Source organism: Conger conger, chromosome 9 (genome assembly GCF_963514075.1).
Source record: "Conger conger chromosome 9, fConCon1.1, whole genome shotgun sequence".
NCBI classification, from domain to species: Eukaryota; Metazoa; Chordata; class Actinopteri; order Anguilliformes; family Congridae; genus Conger; species Conger conger.
In genome coordinates, this window is record NC_083768.1 from 6,181,594 (window position 1) to 6,198,184 (window position 16,591).

The 16,591-nt window shown below is 50.5% G+C and overlaps 2 protein-coding genes across 2 annotated transcripts; both read right to left on the reverse strand.

The window, feature by feature from the left end:
- Positions 1–318: 318 nt before the first annotated feature.
- psmb5 (proteasome 20S subunit beta 5) lies at positions 319–10,039 on the reverse strand. Its single transcript, XM_061256368.1, has 4 exons — positions 9,780–10,039; positions 8,872–9,178; positions 416–744; positions 319–335 (listed from the first exon to the last, which is right to left on the reverse strand). Exons 1-3 carry the CDS (start codon positions 10,035–10,037, stop codon positions 458–460), a joined length of 852 nt encoding a protein of 283 aa, XP_061112352.1. The 5' UTR covers positions 10,038–10,039; the 3' UTR covers positions 319–335; positions 416–457.
- Positions 10,040–10,948: 909 nt separating this feature from the next.
- On the reverse strand, positions 10,949–12,073 carry LOC133136732 (proteasome subunit beta type-5-like). Its single transcript, XM_061254409.1, has 2 exons — positions 11,501–12,073; positions 10,949–11,419 (listed from the first exon to the last, which is right to left on the reverse strand). The coding sequence occupies exons 1-2, from the start codon at positions 12,071–12,073 to the stop codon at positions 10,949–10,951; spliced, it is 1,044 nt and encodes a 347-aa protein (XP_061110393.1).
- Between the last annotated feature and the right edge of the window lie 4,518 nt (positions 12,074–16,591).

The following is a 16,591-nucleotide window of genomic DNA, read 5'->3' on the forward strand; positions in this document are numbered from 1 at the left end:
GCCGCGAACGCCACTCGTCCGGCGTAGTTCCAGCCGCCCCCATCAGCTCAGAAAACCCCAGCCACATCCAGGCAAGCCTCTTTCACACTCTTATAAACCCCACCCACATCCACATAAACCCCACCCACATACATACAAGACCCTAAACACCCACATAAACCCCTCCCACACACAGTAATCCCCTCCCACACACCAGTGAGCCCCTCCCACACATCAGTAAACCCCTCCCACACAGTGAGCCCCTCCCACACGTCAGTAAACCCCTCCCACACACATTGAGCCCCTCCCACATGTCAGTAAACCCCTCCCACACACAGTGAGCCCCTCCCACACGTCAGTAAACCCCTCCCACACACATTGAGCCCCTCCCACACACAGTGAGCCCCTCCCACACACAGTGAGCCCCTCCCACACACAGTAAACCCCTCCCGCGTGCCGATGAGGCCGGCGGCCGGCTCTAGGCGGTCTGGGCGCCGTACTGCAGGTGCAGGCCCAGCACGTCGTCCTGGGACACGCGCTCCCAGCCCTCGCTGTGCACGCGGTACAGGTTGACGGTGCCGCCGCTGTACGCGTCGCGGTACGTGGCCTGGTAGATGGCGCGGCGGCCCAGCTCGCACGCCTCCTCCACGCTCAGGTCCGCCCGCAGCCCGCTGTCCAGCACGCCGTACGCGTACATGGAGCCGGAGCCCACCGCAAACTGGTCCCCGCACACGCGGTTCCCCTCCGAGTCCACGTAGTACAGGCCTGTGAGGGGGGGGGAGAGAGAGAGAGAGAGAGAGAGAGGGAGGGGGAGAGAGACAGAGAGAGAGACAGAGAGAGAGACAGACAGAGAGAGACAGAGAGAGAGACACAGAGAGACACAGAGAGACACAGAGAGACACAGAGAGACACAGAGAGACACAGAGAGACACAGAGAGAGAAGAGAGACAGAGAGAGACAGAGAGAGAGACAGAGAGAGAGACAGAGAGAGAGACAGAGAGAGAGACAGAGAGAGAGAGACCGTTAACCTCAGTCAAAACAGTACTGATCTGCAGAGAAAGAAAAGTCTGAGCCCAGTAATAATATCTACATCAAGAATTAAGTTAAAATTCAGAGTGGATCGAAAGAGACGGAGAGCGAGAGAGAGGGGGGAGAGAGAAAGAGAGAAAATGCAGGTCTCTCTGGCATCATGGCTGCTAAACACATGATTGTCCCAGCTGCGCAAAATTAGCATCGACCGCCATCAACCGCGATAAAACCAGGCAACCACAATAAAGGCAGGCAACCGCACTGAGAGGCGTGCACCGCTGATGTGTAGCGTGTCTAATGGGGACCTCAGCCCCAGCTGAGAGGGGAGAGGGAGAGGAGGGGGGGAGGAGAGAGGGAGAGGAGGGGGGGGGAGGAGAGAGGGAGAGGGAGAGGAGAGAGGAGAGAGGGAGTGAGGGGGGGAGAGAGGGAGAGTAGGAGAGAGATACGGAGGGAGAGAGGGAGAGGGAGAGGAGCGAGTGAGAGAGGAGCGAGTGAGAGAGGAGCGAGTGAGAGAGGAGCGAGTGAGAGAGGAGCGAGTGAGAGAGAAGGAGAGAGAGACAGGGAAGAGAGAGAGACTGCAGACAGTTGCAGCCTCAACACAGGGTTATCTTTCAGATGAGCCTTTTGTCAGAAAACAACCCCCCCCTCCTGACAGTGTCCTTTCCTTCAGTCTGACGTGTGTGTGCGTGTGAGAGAGATAGTTTGTGTGTGTGTGTGTGTGTGTGTGTGTAATTGTTATGGAGGGCTCGTCCCGGTCTGTCCTATACATCAAACACAAACAGAAGCGCGCACACAAACACACACACACACACACACACTCGTACCTCCATTGATTCCGGCGACATTAAGTCCCAGTGAGCATTCAGTCAGCCTTGGACAAACTCGCTGTGCAAATGGGAAATCAATCGGGTGTCTTCATCAGCACATTAGCTGGGGTGACCCCCCCCCCCCCCCCCCAATCTGCACAAACAGGGCAGGGGGAACTGGACTAGACCCCCCCCTGAGACCGCAGCCGCACCGGGGCAGGGGACCCGGCCGGGCCAGACCATCCACCATCCGGTGAGGGTCGAGAACAGAACTAGAGACGGGCCATTCCGCTCGTTACCCTTCACAGCAACGGACCTCACTCTCCACGGAGCGCCTGAACCCTCACCGTATCCACCCGACCTCCAGCAGCTCGTTTCTCATTGGTCCGCTATTTAACAGGAAACGCCTACCGCGTTGCTCATTGGTCGGACAGAACGCCCTCTTCTTCGGATTGCTTCGTCTTTACAGCAGGGCCCTGTTCCTGGAGAACTACCATCCTGTAGGTTCACGCCAACCCTAACAAAGCACACCTCATTCAACAGCTAGAGCAGGGCTGCCCGACCCTGTTCCTGGAGAACTACCGTCCTGTAGGTTTTCACTCCAACCCTAACAAAGCACACCTCATTCAACAGCTAGAGCAGGGCTGCCCGACCCTGTTCCTGGAGCTCTACCGTCCTGTAGGTTCACTCCAACCCTAACAAAGCACACCTCATTCAACAGCTAGAGCAAGGGCTGCCCGACCCTGTTCCTGGAGAACTACCTTCCTGCAAGGTTGTATTTCAGCTAACAGTAGCTGGCATGCGAACACAGCCATGCAACAAACAGCAGGCTATGCGTCCTAATTTAACAGCAACAATAACGCTAATGTAGTTGCACCAATAATTACTCGACGTACCTACTCAGTGGTACTAACTTGCTGGTTAACTGCATGTTACTAGCAGCCATAGGCTGGCAGTAATCTATGCTGGCCAAGGCCACACAGGCTGGTTAACAGAATACAGCACTTCATAGTGGTAATCAGCCCCAATCGGTGGTGACGATGAGGCCATCTCCCAGGCTGGTTAATGACAGTGTTGCTGGGACCAGGAGATGGTGCGCAGGCTGGTTTATGACGCAGTGTTGCTGGGACCAGGAGATGGTGCACAGGCTGGTTAATGACAGTGTTGCTGGGACCAGGAGATGGTGCGCAGGCTGGTTAATGACGCAGTGTTGCTGGGACACGGAGATGCTGGGCAGGCTGGTTAATGACGCAGTGTTGCTGGGACCAGGAGATGCGCAGGCTGGTTAATGACGCAGTGTTGCTGGGACCAGGAGATGGAGCACAGGCTGGTTAATGACGCAGTGTTGCTGGGACCAGGAGATGCTGGGCAGGCTGGTTAATGACGCAGTGTTGCTGGGACACGGAGATGGTGCGCAGGCTGGTTAATGACGCAGTGTTGCTGGGACCAGGAGATGCGCAGGCTGGTTAATGACGCAGTGTTGCTGGGACCAGGAGATGGAGCACAGGCTGGTTAATGACGCAGTGTTGCTGGGACACGGAGATGCGCAGGCTGGTTAATGACACAGTGTTGCTGGGACCAGGAGATGGTGCACAGGCTGGTTAATGACACAGTGTTGCTGGGACCAGGAGATGGTGCGCAGGCTGGTTAATGACACAGTGTTGCTGGGACCAGGAGATGGTGCACAGGCTGGTTAATGACGCAGTGTTGCTGGGACACGGAGATGGTGCGCAGGCTGGTTAATGACGCAGTGTTGCTGGGACACGGAGATGGAGCACAGGCTGGTTAGCGGAAACGGCGATGCTCAGCAGCCCTGCAGCACGGCTGCCGCCTCACAGGCTGGTTAGCGTAAATAACAATGTCAGATTGCGGTGAATAATACATGCGGCTCCATTCATTATTAACTCTGGGCTAACCCGTCCCCGGTCTCCCACACACTCGCTCTGCAGCGAGTGATCGAAGGGTGTAAGTGTGTGTGTGATGGTTCATCTCTCAACTGTATTATCCTACATTCAACAACAAAAGGGGGAGGCGAAAAAAAGAAAAAAAACAAGACATCGCTAAGCTTTAATCGCCCCTGACGAGCAGTTCGGCGCTTTGCATGGCTGGCTTTCACGGTTGTGCGTCTGCGCGTGTGTGTGTGTGTGTGTGTGTGTGTGTGTGTGTTAGAGAGAGAAAGAATGGGCGAATGGGACGTTAACTGTGGCCACAGTTGCTGTAAATAACGTAATGTTATAGAAATGCAGCTCATTTGCCATACTACGTGGACGGCACACGCTGGCATTATGGCAAATTCCCCCGGCGCCTGGTCCACGGAGAAGATGGCAGCCTCATCTTCACCGCAAAGAGGTGGGGTTCATTAACCCTTTAATGTGTAAAGGCCACTACGAAATCGCAGAATATTCATGAACCTTCTCCCGTTGACCCTGGTCGTCGTTCTTAGCAAAAAGTATCGACGCAGTCCAGTCAGCCAGAGTATAAACCAAGCGTCGCTGTTCTAGAACACTGACTTGGAATTTTTTTTTTTTATAACAGCATAAAAAAATTACATTTAAATTAAATAAAATAACCTACTTCAAAGGGTTAAAGAACCTGCCGTGGGAGATGTGGGACTGATCGACATCACCACAAAGCTTCCCCCAGGAACACCTCCTGTGGAGGTGGAGGTGGGAGGTGGAGGTGGGAGGTGAGGGGGTGGGGGTGGTGCCTCAGAGGGTAAGTGGTGTTGGGGTGAAGTGGTGAGCTCTGGTCTTCACACAACAGCCCGCATCTGACCCGGGTGAACACATGGCTACAACGTGCCAATTTTGAAATAAAAATAAATAATGACGAATAAAATAAAGCGTTATTCAATGGTCTAACACAAATCACGACGGTCACTGGAGGGAAAATAAGCAGTAGACGCACATTCAGGGCAGGAAGCGGTGAGCATCGCCCGGCTGAACGGCCTGTTCGCCGTTATGCTGACAGTATGGAGAAGCCAGCCCGAGGTTTTTACCCATTTCTCCCTGAAGGCGTGATATTAATACAGGGGGTATTCTTTAAGCATGAGTCTGCAGGGGGGCTGTCCCTCCAGCGAAGGCTCACAGGGACAGAGCGTACCGGAGGGCCGTCCAGATCAGGAGGAAAGCCGAGGGGGCGGAGAGAACGCACAAAAATAAAATAAAATAAATGAAAAAAAGACATGACTAACGTGCAGCAGGACCGGATCGTCCTGACCAAACTTCCATCTGCGCGCTGACAAATCACCAGTCATCAGACCACACCTGCCAGCACCCATTCCCGGGCGACAACTCAAGGTCTGAAAAGCAGCCCACAACTACAGAAAGGGACAAACGGCATTTCTGTTCTGCTAATGTTGTTTAAAAAAATAAACAAATGAAAAGGGGATTTCATTCCCATTAGTATCTACCAGTGCGTTTTAAATACATTACAAAAACAAAATATGATAAACGGTTTCATGTTAGTCATTACAGCAAATGATTTTAAATGGCATTACCAGCCATTTATGAAATGACAAACAGCATACTGTAATACAAGTGACTGAACGGAGGCAACAAAATTACTGTCAGACGGTAAAGTATGACAAATGGCTGTATCATTAACATCTGACTCAGGGATCAGAAACAAACCAGTTAAAATCGATAAATTGACAGATGGTTGGATGGTTTCCCCGCCCAACACCCCCCCCCCCCCCCCCAAAAAACCATGCCTCGTAACCCCAGCAACCTCGATGACGGACAGTCCAACAACGGACAGAGACGGAACCGGGCCCGCTAACTGCCACTCAAAGTGACAGACAGCTCAGAAACCCAATCAGGGCAGTGGGTGGAGTGGATGAGAGTGAAGCCCCGCCCACAAGTGACACAGCAGATTTGAGCTCCGTCGTCGTGGCAGCGGTGGAAGGAGCTGATTAGTTCAGCTCTTAATTGTCAGCTTGATTTACGTTGGAAACTCCGAGGCACTCGATCAGCAGGGAGGGCTGGGGAGCCCGACAGTGCCCGGACCTTAATGAGATCTCGTCTAATCGAGAGGCGCATAAATCCCCCCGCGCCAAACCCGCCGCCCGCCGCCCGCCAAACACCGCTACAGCCAACACACTGAGCGCCAAACACCACTACAGCAAACTCACTGCTACAGGCAACCCACTGAGCGCCAAACACCGCTACAGCCAACCCACTGAGCGCCAAACACCGCTACAGCAAACCCACTGAGCGCCAAACACCTCTACAGCAAACCCACTGAGCGCCAAACACCTCTACAGCAAACCCACTGAGCGCCAAACACCTCTACAGCAAACCCACTGAGCGCCAAACACCACTACAGCAAACCCACTGAGCGCCAAACACCTCTACAGCAAACCCACTGAGCGCCAAACACCTCTACAGCAAACCCACTGAGCGCCAAACACCACTACAGCAAACCCACTGAGCGCCAAACACCACTACAGCAAACCCACTGAGCGCCAAACACCTCTACAGCAAACCCACTGAGCGCCAAACACCTCTACAGCAAACCCACTGAGCGCCAAACACCACTACAGCAAACCCACTGGTACAGCCAACCCACTGAGCGCCAAACACCACTACAGCAAACCCATTGAGCGCCAAACACCACTACAGCAAACCCACTGAGCGCCAAACACCGCTACAGCCAACCCATCGCTACAGCCAAAACCACCGACTGCCAAACACCGCTACAACAAACCCAACACAGCGGGTAACTGAAGCCAACCCAACACAGCGGGTAACTCTGAAGCCAACCCAACACAGCGGGTAATACAGTACTCAGCAACTCTGGTCCTGGAGAGCCGCAGGATGTGGCTGGTTTTCGTTTTCACCTGAAAAATCAGCAGCTGATTTCAGACCCAAGAAGCCAGGTGAGGCGAGTTAACTGTGTAATCAACTTACGGGTGGATGAGACATGCATGTTACATCTCCCACGACAGATGGATGAGTCAGTTAGACGTGGCAGATGGGGAGAGCTGGATCTACAGGACGATCATTTATAAAAGTCGGGCTTTCTGGAAGGATGTATTCTTGCTCAAAGGAAAGATTGGGAGGTCCTAGCTTCTACTTCCAGGCCCCAAAAGGAACATTTAATGGGCTGGAACGTCTTTAGTTTCATGAGGGACCCTCCGCTGTTCAGGCTAGACTGTGGCCTGCCCCTGCCCCAGCTGGGTCCCTCTGCTGGGAGTTACAGTGCACTGCTCCCCCCGGTGGCAGACAGAGGTAACCGCACCTCAGAGCGACTTACAATCCGGACACCCACAGCGCATTAGCCAGGCCATGCACTGGGAGATACAGCTCTTAGCACCACACCGCCAGCCCTGTTCAAGCCCTCCTGCTAAAATGGAATCATTCCCCCCCCATCATGAAGACACATTACGGAAATAACAGGCAAGGCTTCTGTGTTATGCATCGTGAAGACATGGCCTGAGAGGAATGTGAATAAAATATTCACAAGTAATTAAGAGTGGTTGTTGTTTTTGTTGTTGTTGTTGTTGTTGTTCCATGTTAGCCATGTTGGAGTTGCACAGTAATAAGCTCCTAGCTCTAAAGAGTAAATCAGTTATTAATCGACACAAGCATAGCTACAACAGAACAGGCGAATAACTGGCTCAGAAGTTAAGTGTTTTGGATCTATATCACGGACAGAGACAAGCCTCAGGGTCTAAACGAGGAACTCACCCAGTCTTCCAGTTTAAAATGTTAATGATGTGATATTTATGCACTCGATTACTTGTGTCACATCCTGGTTCATGAACGCTGTGGAATCAATACGGTGACCCATAACTGCATATATTTAGATGCATTTGTCATCGTATATGTGTGTGTGTGTGTGTGTACTCTAAATTCTGCTGACAAGCCCCTCCCCGCATCGATCGACAAACCCAAAGGAGTACACAACTCCGGTCTGTGTGCTGGTTTTCCTTTCAAACAATTACCATAGATTTAGTTTTCTGACAACTCTATAAACTATGCTGGTTGAGTCCTATACTTCAGCAGAGTGAAATCATTAGGATATGCTTGTAGTCTGTAGCTGCAGCTCATACAAATGTCAGATCAAGATAAGATCAAGCAAGTGAAATAATTAAGAGCAGAAGTTGGCACAAAATCCAGGTCTGGGAGTGAAGTGACCTTTTGATGATCCAACTGCCTCAAAAGGTCAGTCTGGCCAATTTGCCCCCATTCTTTTAAAGGTAGTAAAGGTACTTCTCAGACTTCTAAGGGTCAAGAGAGGAATAGCAGCAACAAACATCCTCAAACTACAACTCTGTTCATCCCTCCTCCTTCTCTGTGAACATGCTGACGTTGAAACCCCCACACCATGGGCTGTGGAAATTGGAACCAATTTTCAACCAATGAGCTTGAATTATTGTACAGCTACAGAATGTTTTGGTACAGTGTCAGTCGGTCAACTGCATATTTTGAAACCCGAATTTAAGGACTATAAACTCAGGCAGAGGGTGAGTCAGTGAGCCTCTCAATGATGAGATTGTTTTCATGCAAAAATCTTACCTATTGTACCTTTAAAGCTTTGTGTTGTGGCTACCAATGTTCAATAGAACCATCACGGGACGCCGGCGTAAGGACTGCGTTTAACCCGCGCGTCAGAATGCCCGGGTGATTTTCTGAACGACACTGAAGACGTTTTGTGTTAGCTGGGTACATTGCTCAACTCCAAAGCAGTACTGTGTGAGCACGTGGCACGATTGGTTTATATCGCGTGGTCGGACAGCGGTTACTGCTCTGAAACAAATCATATCCTGAGGGATGGCGTCAAACACAAGGCTTAGCAGAGACCTCGCCCATGACATCAGCCAAACGTTCCAGTCGCCATTCCTTACAAAATACACACAATATCTACCCGATCTGACCGGAGTGAATCCGATGAAAATGTCCAATGTTAATTCAACACCAACAGAGTACACATGCTCATACTCTGGGCAGACAGCAAGACCATGTGTACTCTAAAGTGTTGATTTAACACTGGACATTGTACAATGCAGGTGCACTCGGTTGGCATACGTGTACACACACACAGGTGTACGTACCTGGCCCTCTCTTGTCCCAGCCGCAGACCATGGTGCCCATGCTCAGACCCATGCCCTTGTACTGGTACACCATATTGGCCAGCAGTTTGGAGGCGGCGGCCACGGAGATGCGCTCCTTGTTGCGGAGCTCGTAGATGCGGCACTGCCGGGCGAGCAGCCTCTCCCAGAAGCTGCAGTCGGCCGCGCCGCCCGCCATGGTGCCCAGCAGGTAGGGGTTGATCTCGATCACCTTCTTCACCGTCTGGGAGGCGATGTAGGAGCCGGCCGTGGCGCGGGAGTCCACCGCCACGATAACGCCATGCTGGAACTTAATTCAGAGCAGAGACCGTGTTAGCCAGCCTAGAGGTGTGGCCTAACTAGCCGTGATGTTCAACTTAACATCCAATAACTGATATTTAACTAGTAGTTAGCAAGGAATGTTGGCGAACATTTTGCACAAGCGAGCTGACTAGCTAGCTAACTTAGCTCCCTGTGGTTAAATTACAGCTAGCGAGTAGCTATATATTAGAATACAATGGGTAAGCAGAGTCATGTCTCCCACATAGATGACAAGCAAATTACATTAACTAGCTAGCTAGCCTGTCCATTTCACGTATGTAATGACTCGCTCTGACAAAGTCTGTGCCCCCAAAACAGTTTAACTAGCCAACAGGCTACTGGCTAAACCGTGATTTCTTAAGTTAACGTTACGTAACTCAAACTGACAGGGGCTTAGCTAATGCTAACGCTGTAGTCAAGGATGCGATAGCAACATTAGCAGCCTAGCCAACTAGCTAGACTGTTAACGAGGTACAATGAGCACTAGTTAAAAGTTCAAACCGCCTTTTCGTAATTTAACATGTTAGCCCAGCTGAATCAACCTTTTTGCTAACAAAAAACGCTACTCAAACCAATACTATGACACTCACTTTGAAAGCCAGCGTTGTTGTTCCATGAAGAAACTCAATCTTCCTCTCAATGCCATCTTCATCGTCGGGAGACAGTGAATTTTTCACGGCGAAGTTCAGACCGTCGCCGGCGGACGTATCGAAGCCCAGTTCGGTCTGATCCCAGCTAGCACCGAACGCAAAAGGCCGCTCGCTACGAAGCGAAAAATCCGCAGACTCACCCCTCAACACACTTGCTAGCGCCATCTTTGTAATGGATTTGCAGGTGTGACGCGGCATCCGGTTTTATGAAACCTCTTACGACAAATCGTGCGGAGAGAGGAGGGACATTTTGTCATATTTGGAAGGTCTACAATAGGGCGCCCTCTGTGTTCGTGGCGGTGTTCATTTCCTGTAATTCATTTTGTGTTAAAATTGTGTTGGTTTTCGTCTAACAAGTCTCTATGTTTTTATTTCGCACTTGTCAATTTTAGCCCTCCTCCGACTCCACCCTCTTTCCCTCCACTTGGTCTTCATTATCTACCTTTCCGTCTTAACAATATATATCATAACACGTTTAATTTATGTAGCGCACAAACATTCATTTTACAATGAACCTACAAGTAGAATGCATATTGTTAGTTACCTAGTACCTACTAAACACATTTCACAATTTAGCATCAAGACACATTTCTACATACAATCCATCTGTACCGGGGGATATTTTTACTGAATCAATTCAGCTTTAGTACCCAGTTCAAGGGTATATTGGTAGCACCACAGCTAGGAACTGAGCCCAGAACCATTTAGTCCAGATCTCTACCAAATATAATGCTTTGGTAAAGCAAAAAAACAAACAATCAATAAAAATGTTAAAAAGGCAGGGAGGTGTATACATACACACACACAAACACACACACACACACACAAACACACACACACACACACACACACACAAACACAGACACACACACTAAAAGTTTGTAAAAACGTGCTTTATTACAACTGAAATGGCTGAAATTATTCAGCATAGCTACAGAGTTCCCAGAGAAAAAACTACATTTCCCAGAGTTCCACAGGCGGTCTCCCATTGGACGGAAGCTCTGCGGCTCACCCCAGCACTCCCCCTAAAACTTTTCCATCACCATCTCCCTCCTCTCCTGCACCATTTCCCCTTTTCTCTACCTCCTCCCCTCTCTCTCCCTCTCTCTCTACTCCGCCTCTTCCCTTGCTCTCTCCCTCTCTCTGTACTCCTCCCTCTCTCTCTCCCTCTCTCTGTAGTACTCCTCCTTCAGGTCCTCTCTCTCCCTGCGCCTCCAGCCTGCGGCGGTGACGTGGTAGAGGTCCACGCAGTTCCCTGAGTACGCGTCGCGGTGGGTGGCCCTGTACACGGCTTCGCGGGCCAATCGCAGGGCCTCGGCCACGCCCATGCCCCACCGCACGCCGCCGTCCAGCACGGAGTAGGCGTACGGAGAGCCGGAGCCCACCGAGAACAGCTCCCCCTGCAGGAGGGTCCCATCACTGCACACGTAGTACAGCCGCGGCTCCCCGGGGCCCCTGACTCCCCCCGGCAGGGCTGGGCTCCGGTTGCCCTCCGGAGCCTCGGGCTCGACCCCCGTCCCGCCCTCCCTGGAGGGCCACTCTGATAGGCCGCTGCTGCCCAATGATACGCTTGCCCCGCCCTCCACCTGAGGTCCGGCCCCGATGATTGGCTCAGAGTTCACCCCTCCTCCTCCTCCTCCCCTCCCCTTCCCCGCCCCCGCCCCCGCCCCCTCCCATCCACACAAGATGGTCGCCACGCAGACCTCAGTGCCCTTGAAGGGGTGCAGCATGTGCGAGAGCAGCTTGGCGGCGCCCCCCGGGGTCAGCTGCCGGCGGTGCCGCAGGTGGTAGAGGCGGAGTTCGCGCGCCAGGATGCACTTCCAGAGCTGGCAGTCCGCGCCGCTCCCCGACATGGTCATCACCAGGCGGGAATGCACCGGGAGAATCTTCCGGGCGTCGGGGGAGCAGATCAGCCCCCGGCAGCTGGCCCGCGAGTCGGCCGCGGCGACGATCCCGCCCTGGAACGCGAACGCCAGCGTGGTGGTGCCGTGGCACAGCCGGAACGGCGGGGCGGGGGCCCGCAAGGCACCCTGGGTAAAGTGCGCCGGGTCCGGCACGTACAGGCTCAGCGGACCCCCGTCGTCCCTCCCCCCCCCTGCGGCGTTTGGTTCCTCCCCGGTCCACCCGCCGGAATGCAGAGTGTTGTGTCCTGTTGCCATGGAGAGAGAGGCAGGAGTGTTCCACCTGGGGTAGATGGGGGTGTCCTGAAAACCGCACACCTCTTGTAAAGCCATTGGGGAGAATTACAATGGTGATACTAGAATATATTTGCAGTTGGGGGGGGGAACTAGGGCCTAAATTTATTCTGGATCTCAGTCAACAGACACAGCCAGAGTAATAGCAACACTACCCTGCGATAGCAGCAGCACAGAATCACCATACAGACCGCAGCAGTTCCTCCCACTGCAGCCAATCAGAGTGGAGGAGCCCCAGGGGATAGCCAATCAGTGTTGAGGAGCCCCAGTGGATAGCCAATCAGTGTGGAGGAATCCCTGTGGATCCGGATCAGACCGGTTCTTCCCCAGAAGGAACAATTGCGGATGAGCCTCAAGTCCGGCAGGGAAGTCTGCGTCTACGTTTCAGATCGTTTACATCATCCAGTTTCCCCGCTCCATCAAGAAATGCCCAGGAACTCCCATTCATCTCTTGCTCAGCCGTTCGATCCAAGACCCTGTGATTTCCTGTCCAGGCAATTGCTATTGATAAAGCGAGTAGTTTGTGTCTCTCCCCAAAGTCCTGCTGGAAAGAAAGAATGAGATCGCCTTTTCATTGCCTCCTTATATACCCGCTCTGTCAGGTAGCTGCCCGGGCAGGTACGCAGCCTGATGTCAGCGGCGTTAGGGACCTGACGCCTGTAACGCCAGGCTGAGAGTCAGGATGCACACGCCACGCTCTCAGCCCTGACGTCTCACCGCTTCATTTCACTCTCTCTCTCTCCGCCCTTTCCCCTCCCTTTCCCTGCCTACAGCAGAGTTCCCGGGAGATTAATCGTGACGTGAACGCAGAATGTAGGGGAATTTGAATCGTGACTAGCTTCATTAAAATGTTTATGTAATTTTAAAGAGGATTTAGACTCTTCTCTTAAAGAGTCGCGGGATGGTTTCTCTCTGGGGTGAATATACACCTGGTGAGCACTTTATTAGGTATTCATTCGACTTAGTCCTTAGACTTACTGGTCTTCAGCTGCTGTAGCCTGTCTGCTCGAGAGGTTTGGCCTTGTGTGCTGCTGTGTGTTCGGAGATGCTCTCCTGCATACCAATGTTGTAATGAGTGGTTATTCACAGGCTCACCGCTTCATTTCACTCACTCAGAGTCTCTCTCCGCACCCCCCCCCCCCACTCCGAACCCCGCGGTCGCTCCCAGCGTGTGACTCACACACGTACCCAATGGGGCGACACTGGCTCAGGCGGTAAGAGCGGCAGTCTGGCAGTCAGGGGTTCAATTCTCACCCTGTTGCGTGTCGAAGTGTCCCTGAGCAAGACACCTAACCCCCAAATGCTCCTGACGAGCTGGTTGGTGCCTCGCATGGCAGCCGATCGCCGTTGGTGTGTGATTGTGTGTGTGTGTGTGTGAGTGAATGGGTGAATGAGAAGCATCAACTGTACAGCGCTTTGGATAACGGTGGTGTATAAACGCCAGAGGGGCGTCTCTGGTCACGCTCCACTGGAGCGTCTGTGAGGCCACTCGCCCTCAGCTGAAATATCAGCCCCGCTCATCATCATGGTAAATGGCAGGCATTTATATAGCGCCTTTATCCAAAGCGCTGTACAAGTGATGCTTCTCCATTCACCCATTCATACACCGACGGCGATTGGCTGCCATGCAAGGCCCCGACCAGCTCGTCAGGAGCATTTGGGGGTTAGGTGTCTTGCTCAGGGACACTTCGACACAGCCCGGGCGGGGGATCGAACCGGCAACTGCTCTTACTGCCTTACTGCTCTTACTGCCTGAGCCATGTCGCCCCCATCATCAGCTACTGCCAGGGCCTAAAAATAATAATAATATAAATAATATTAATAGGGCTTGGAGAAGGCGTGTCGCTCTCAGGGTCACAGGATCCTACTGGCCCCGCCGAGGGACGGGGTCATAAGGCGATCCCCCGCTGGCACTAATGGATCAGATAGGGTATAATTGGCTACCAAATTGGGAGAAAAAGGGAAAAATTGCAGTTCTTAAAAAATATATATACAATATTAATAATTGTCAAATTATTATTATTATTATTTTCATTATATGAACCCCTAGCTGGCTGGTACCTTGCATGGAAGCCTATTGCTGTCGGTGTGTGTGTGTGTGTGTGTGTGTGAATAGGTGAATGAGAGGTCTTAATTGTAAAGTGCTTCGGATAAAAGCGCAATATAAATGCGGTCCATTTACCGTATTATAATTTATTAATTTTTTTGAATCTCAATAAGGGGGTTCGATAATGGATGGATGGATAGATGGATGAATGAATTTTAATTTTTTAATGAATTTGTCTCTGAGATGTAAACGATGTTTGGCTGCTCTTACTGCCCTACTGCTTCTGTGTGCTCAGGGCGCCATCGTCAAAGAGAGCTCGGCTCTAAAATGGCCGACCTGAATGAATTAAGAGAACTGAAATTTAACTGATTATACAGGCAGCGAACAGAATGAAAAATCTCACTCAGTGTTGAGAAAGAGCAGGGTTCTGCCGGCTGTGTAATGGCGCGGGGCACAGATTGAAACGTCGGTGTTGCATTTCAATGACCGTACTCCGACTTAACAGCGTTCAAACTCTGTGACTAAATGTCAAGACCAAAGTGAGCACGTTTAAAGTTCTCCTGAAACATGGGAGACAAGACCGAAGACCTTCAGAAAAAAAAGCTGAAATGAAGTTGCTGGTTTATTGGGTTAAGGTACAGAAGGACGGGACGAGCATCGACGCTTTTATGAAACACATCTCACCGAGTGAATATTTCACCGTTGATGTTGCCCTGATTACGTTGTGATGGACGAAGAGAAGAGGCACATTGGTGGAGAAAGAAGTGGCCTTCAGCTGAATTTGAGACAAATGATCTACACCGTAGCTTCACTAGTGCAGTTTGAAGATGACATATAGCTGCATGGAGAGCAAAAAATATATATATATGAATAAATAAATATATACGTAAATACATATATTAGCACATCATGCAAACATGGCGAAGTACCAGACCATATTGACATTTTGAGATGAACATAAAAACATCCTTTTTTCTTTTTTTTTTCTTTTTTTTTTTAAAACCCACTTGCCTGGAGATGAAAGAGAAAAAAAGGATAATTTCAAAGGCTGTGGATGATCAATCAAATAAATTATTTTAAGTTTTGGGAAAAAGTCTGATACGTGACAGCAAAGTTCTCGGGAGATTAATCGTAATGTGAATGCAGAATGTAGGGGAATTTGAATAGTGAATAGTTTCATTAAAATGTTTTTTTTCTTCTCTTAAACAGTAGTGGGATGGTTTCTCTCTGGGTTGAATATACACCTGGTATTTATTTGACTTAGTTCTCAGACTTACTGGTCTTCAACTGCTGTAGCCTATCTGCTCAAGAGGTTTGGCCTTGTGTGCTGTGTTCAGAGATGCTCTTCTGCACACCACTGTTGTAATGTGTGGTTATTGGCATTACTGTCAGTTTCCTGTCAGTTTCAACCAGTCTGGCCCTTCTCCTCTGACATCTTTCATTAACAACTCAAGAAGTGCTGCTCATTGGATGTATTCTTGTTTTTCCACACCATTCTCTGAAAATTCAAGAGACAGTTGTGTGTGAAAATCCCAGATGCTCAAACCATGCTGTCTGGCACCAACAATAATTCCACGGTCAAAGTCACTTTGATCATATTTCTTCCCCATTCTGACATTTGGTCTGAACAACAGCTGAACCTCTTGACCACATTTATGCATTCAGTTGCTGCCAGGTAATTGGCTGATTAAATATTTGCATTCACAAGCTGGTGTACAGGTATACCTAATAAAGTGCTCACTGAGTGTATGTGAGTGGTATGGGCTCACTAGATGCAGTTGTCTGGTTTCTCCCCAGGGTGAATATGCAAGGGGATGGTCTCTACTCTGTATAGATATTCAGTGGTACAGTCTCCCAGGGGTGAACATGTAGTGGTGCTGTATATTCCCCTAGTGTGTGTGTGTGTGTGTGTGTGAGGGGAAGAGAGAGGGAGAGGGAATGTTTATGCTTTAACATTATCTACCTGTTGTATGTCAGATAGCAAAGACAAAAATGATTGCGCTGAAATGAAATTGAGAGAGACAGAGAAAGAGACAGCAGGGGTCGAGTCGGCAGGAGGGAAATGGGAGAAGTGAGGATTTGAGAAATAACAAATCTAGCTGGAGTGCAGCATCTAACACATTCCAGAAACCAATATGACAAGTTTGTCGGTGTGCAATTGTAAAAGCTCAAACAAAGAAAAGCTTCATTTGGGAGTTGCTGTCAAGCTCTGTGTGTTACAGCATTATTGCTTTTGTTGCTTCGCTTTTTTTTTGAAAATGTGAAAGCGCTGATAATTGTTGCCGTGGATGCGTGTGACAAACAGTGTTGTGACTTCACAGCCCCTTGGGGGATTTTCTTCTGAGTCGCATGTACACAGCCAATCCTCTAGGGGGCGCTAAAGCGCAGGCCTGTCTCCTTTCATCACATTCAGTTGTGTTGACAGAACCGAATGCTGCTTGGTGGCGTGAGAACAGGAAGGCAAACGGAAGTGTGTTGTGCTGTGTAAAAAACGGTTTTACTGACATAAT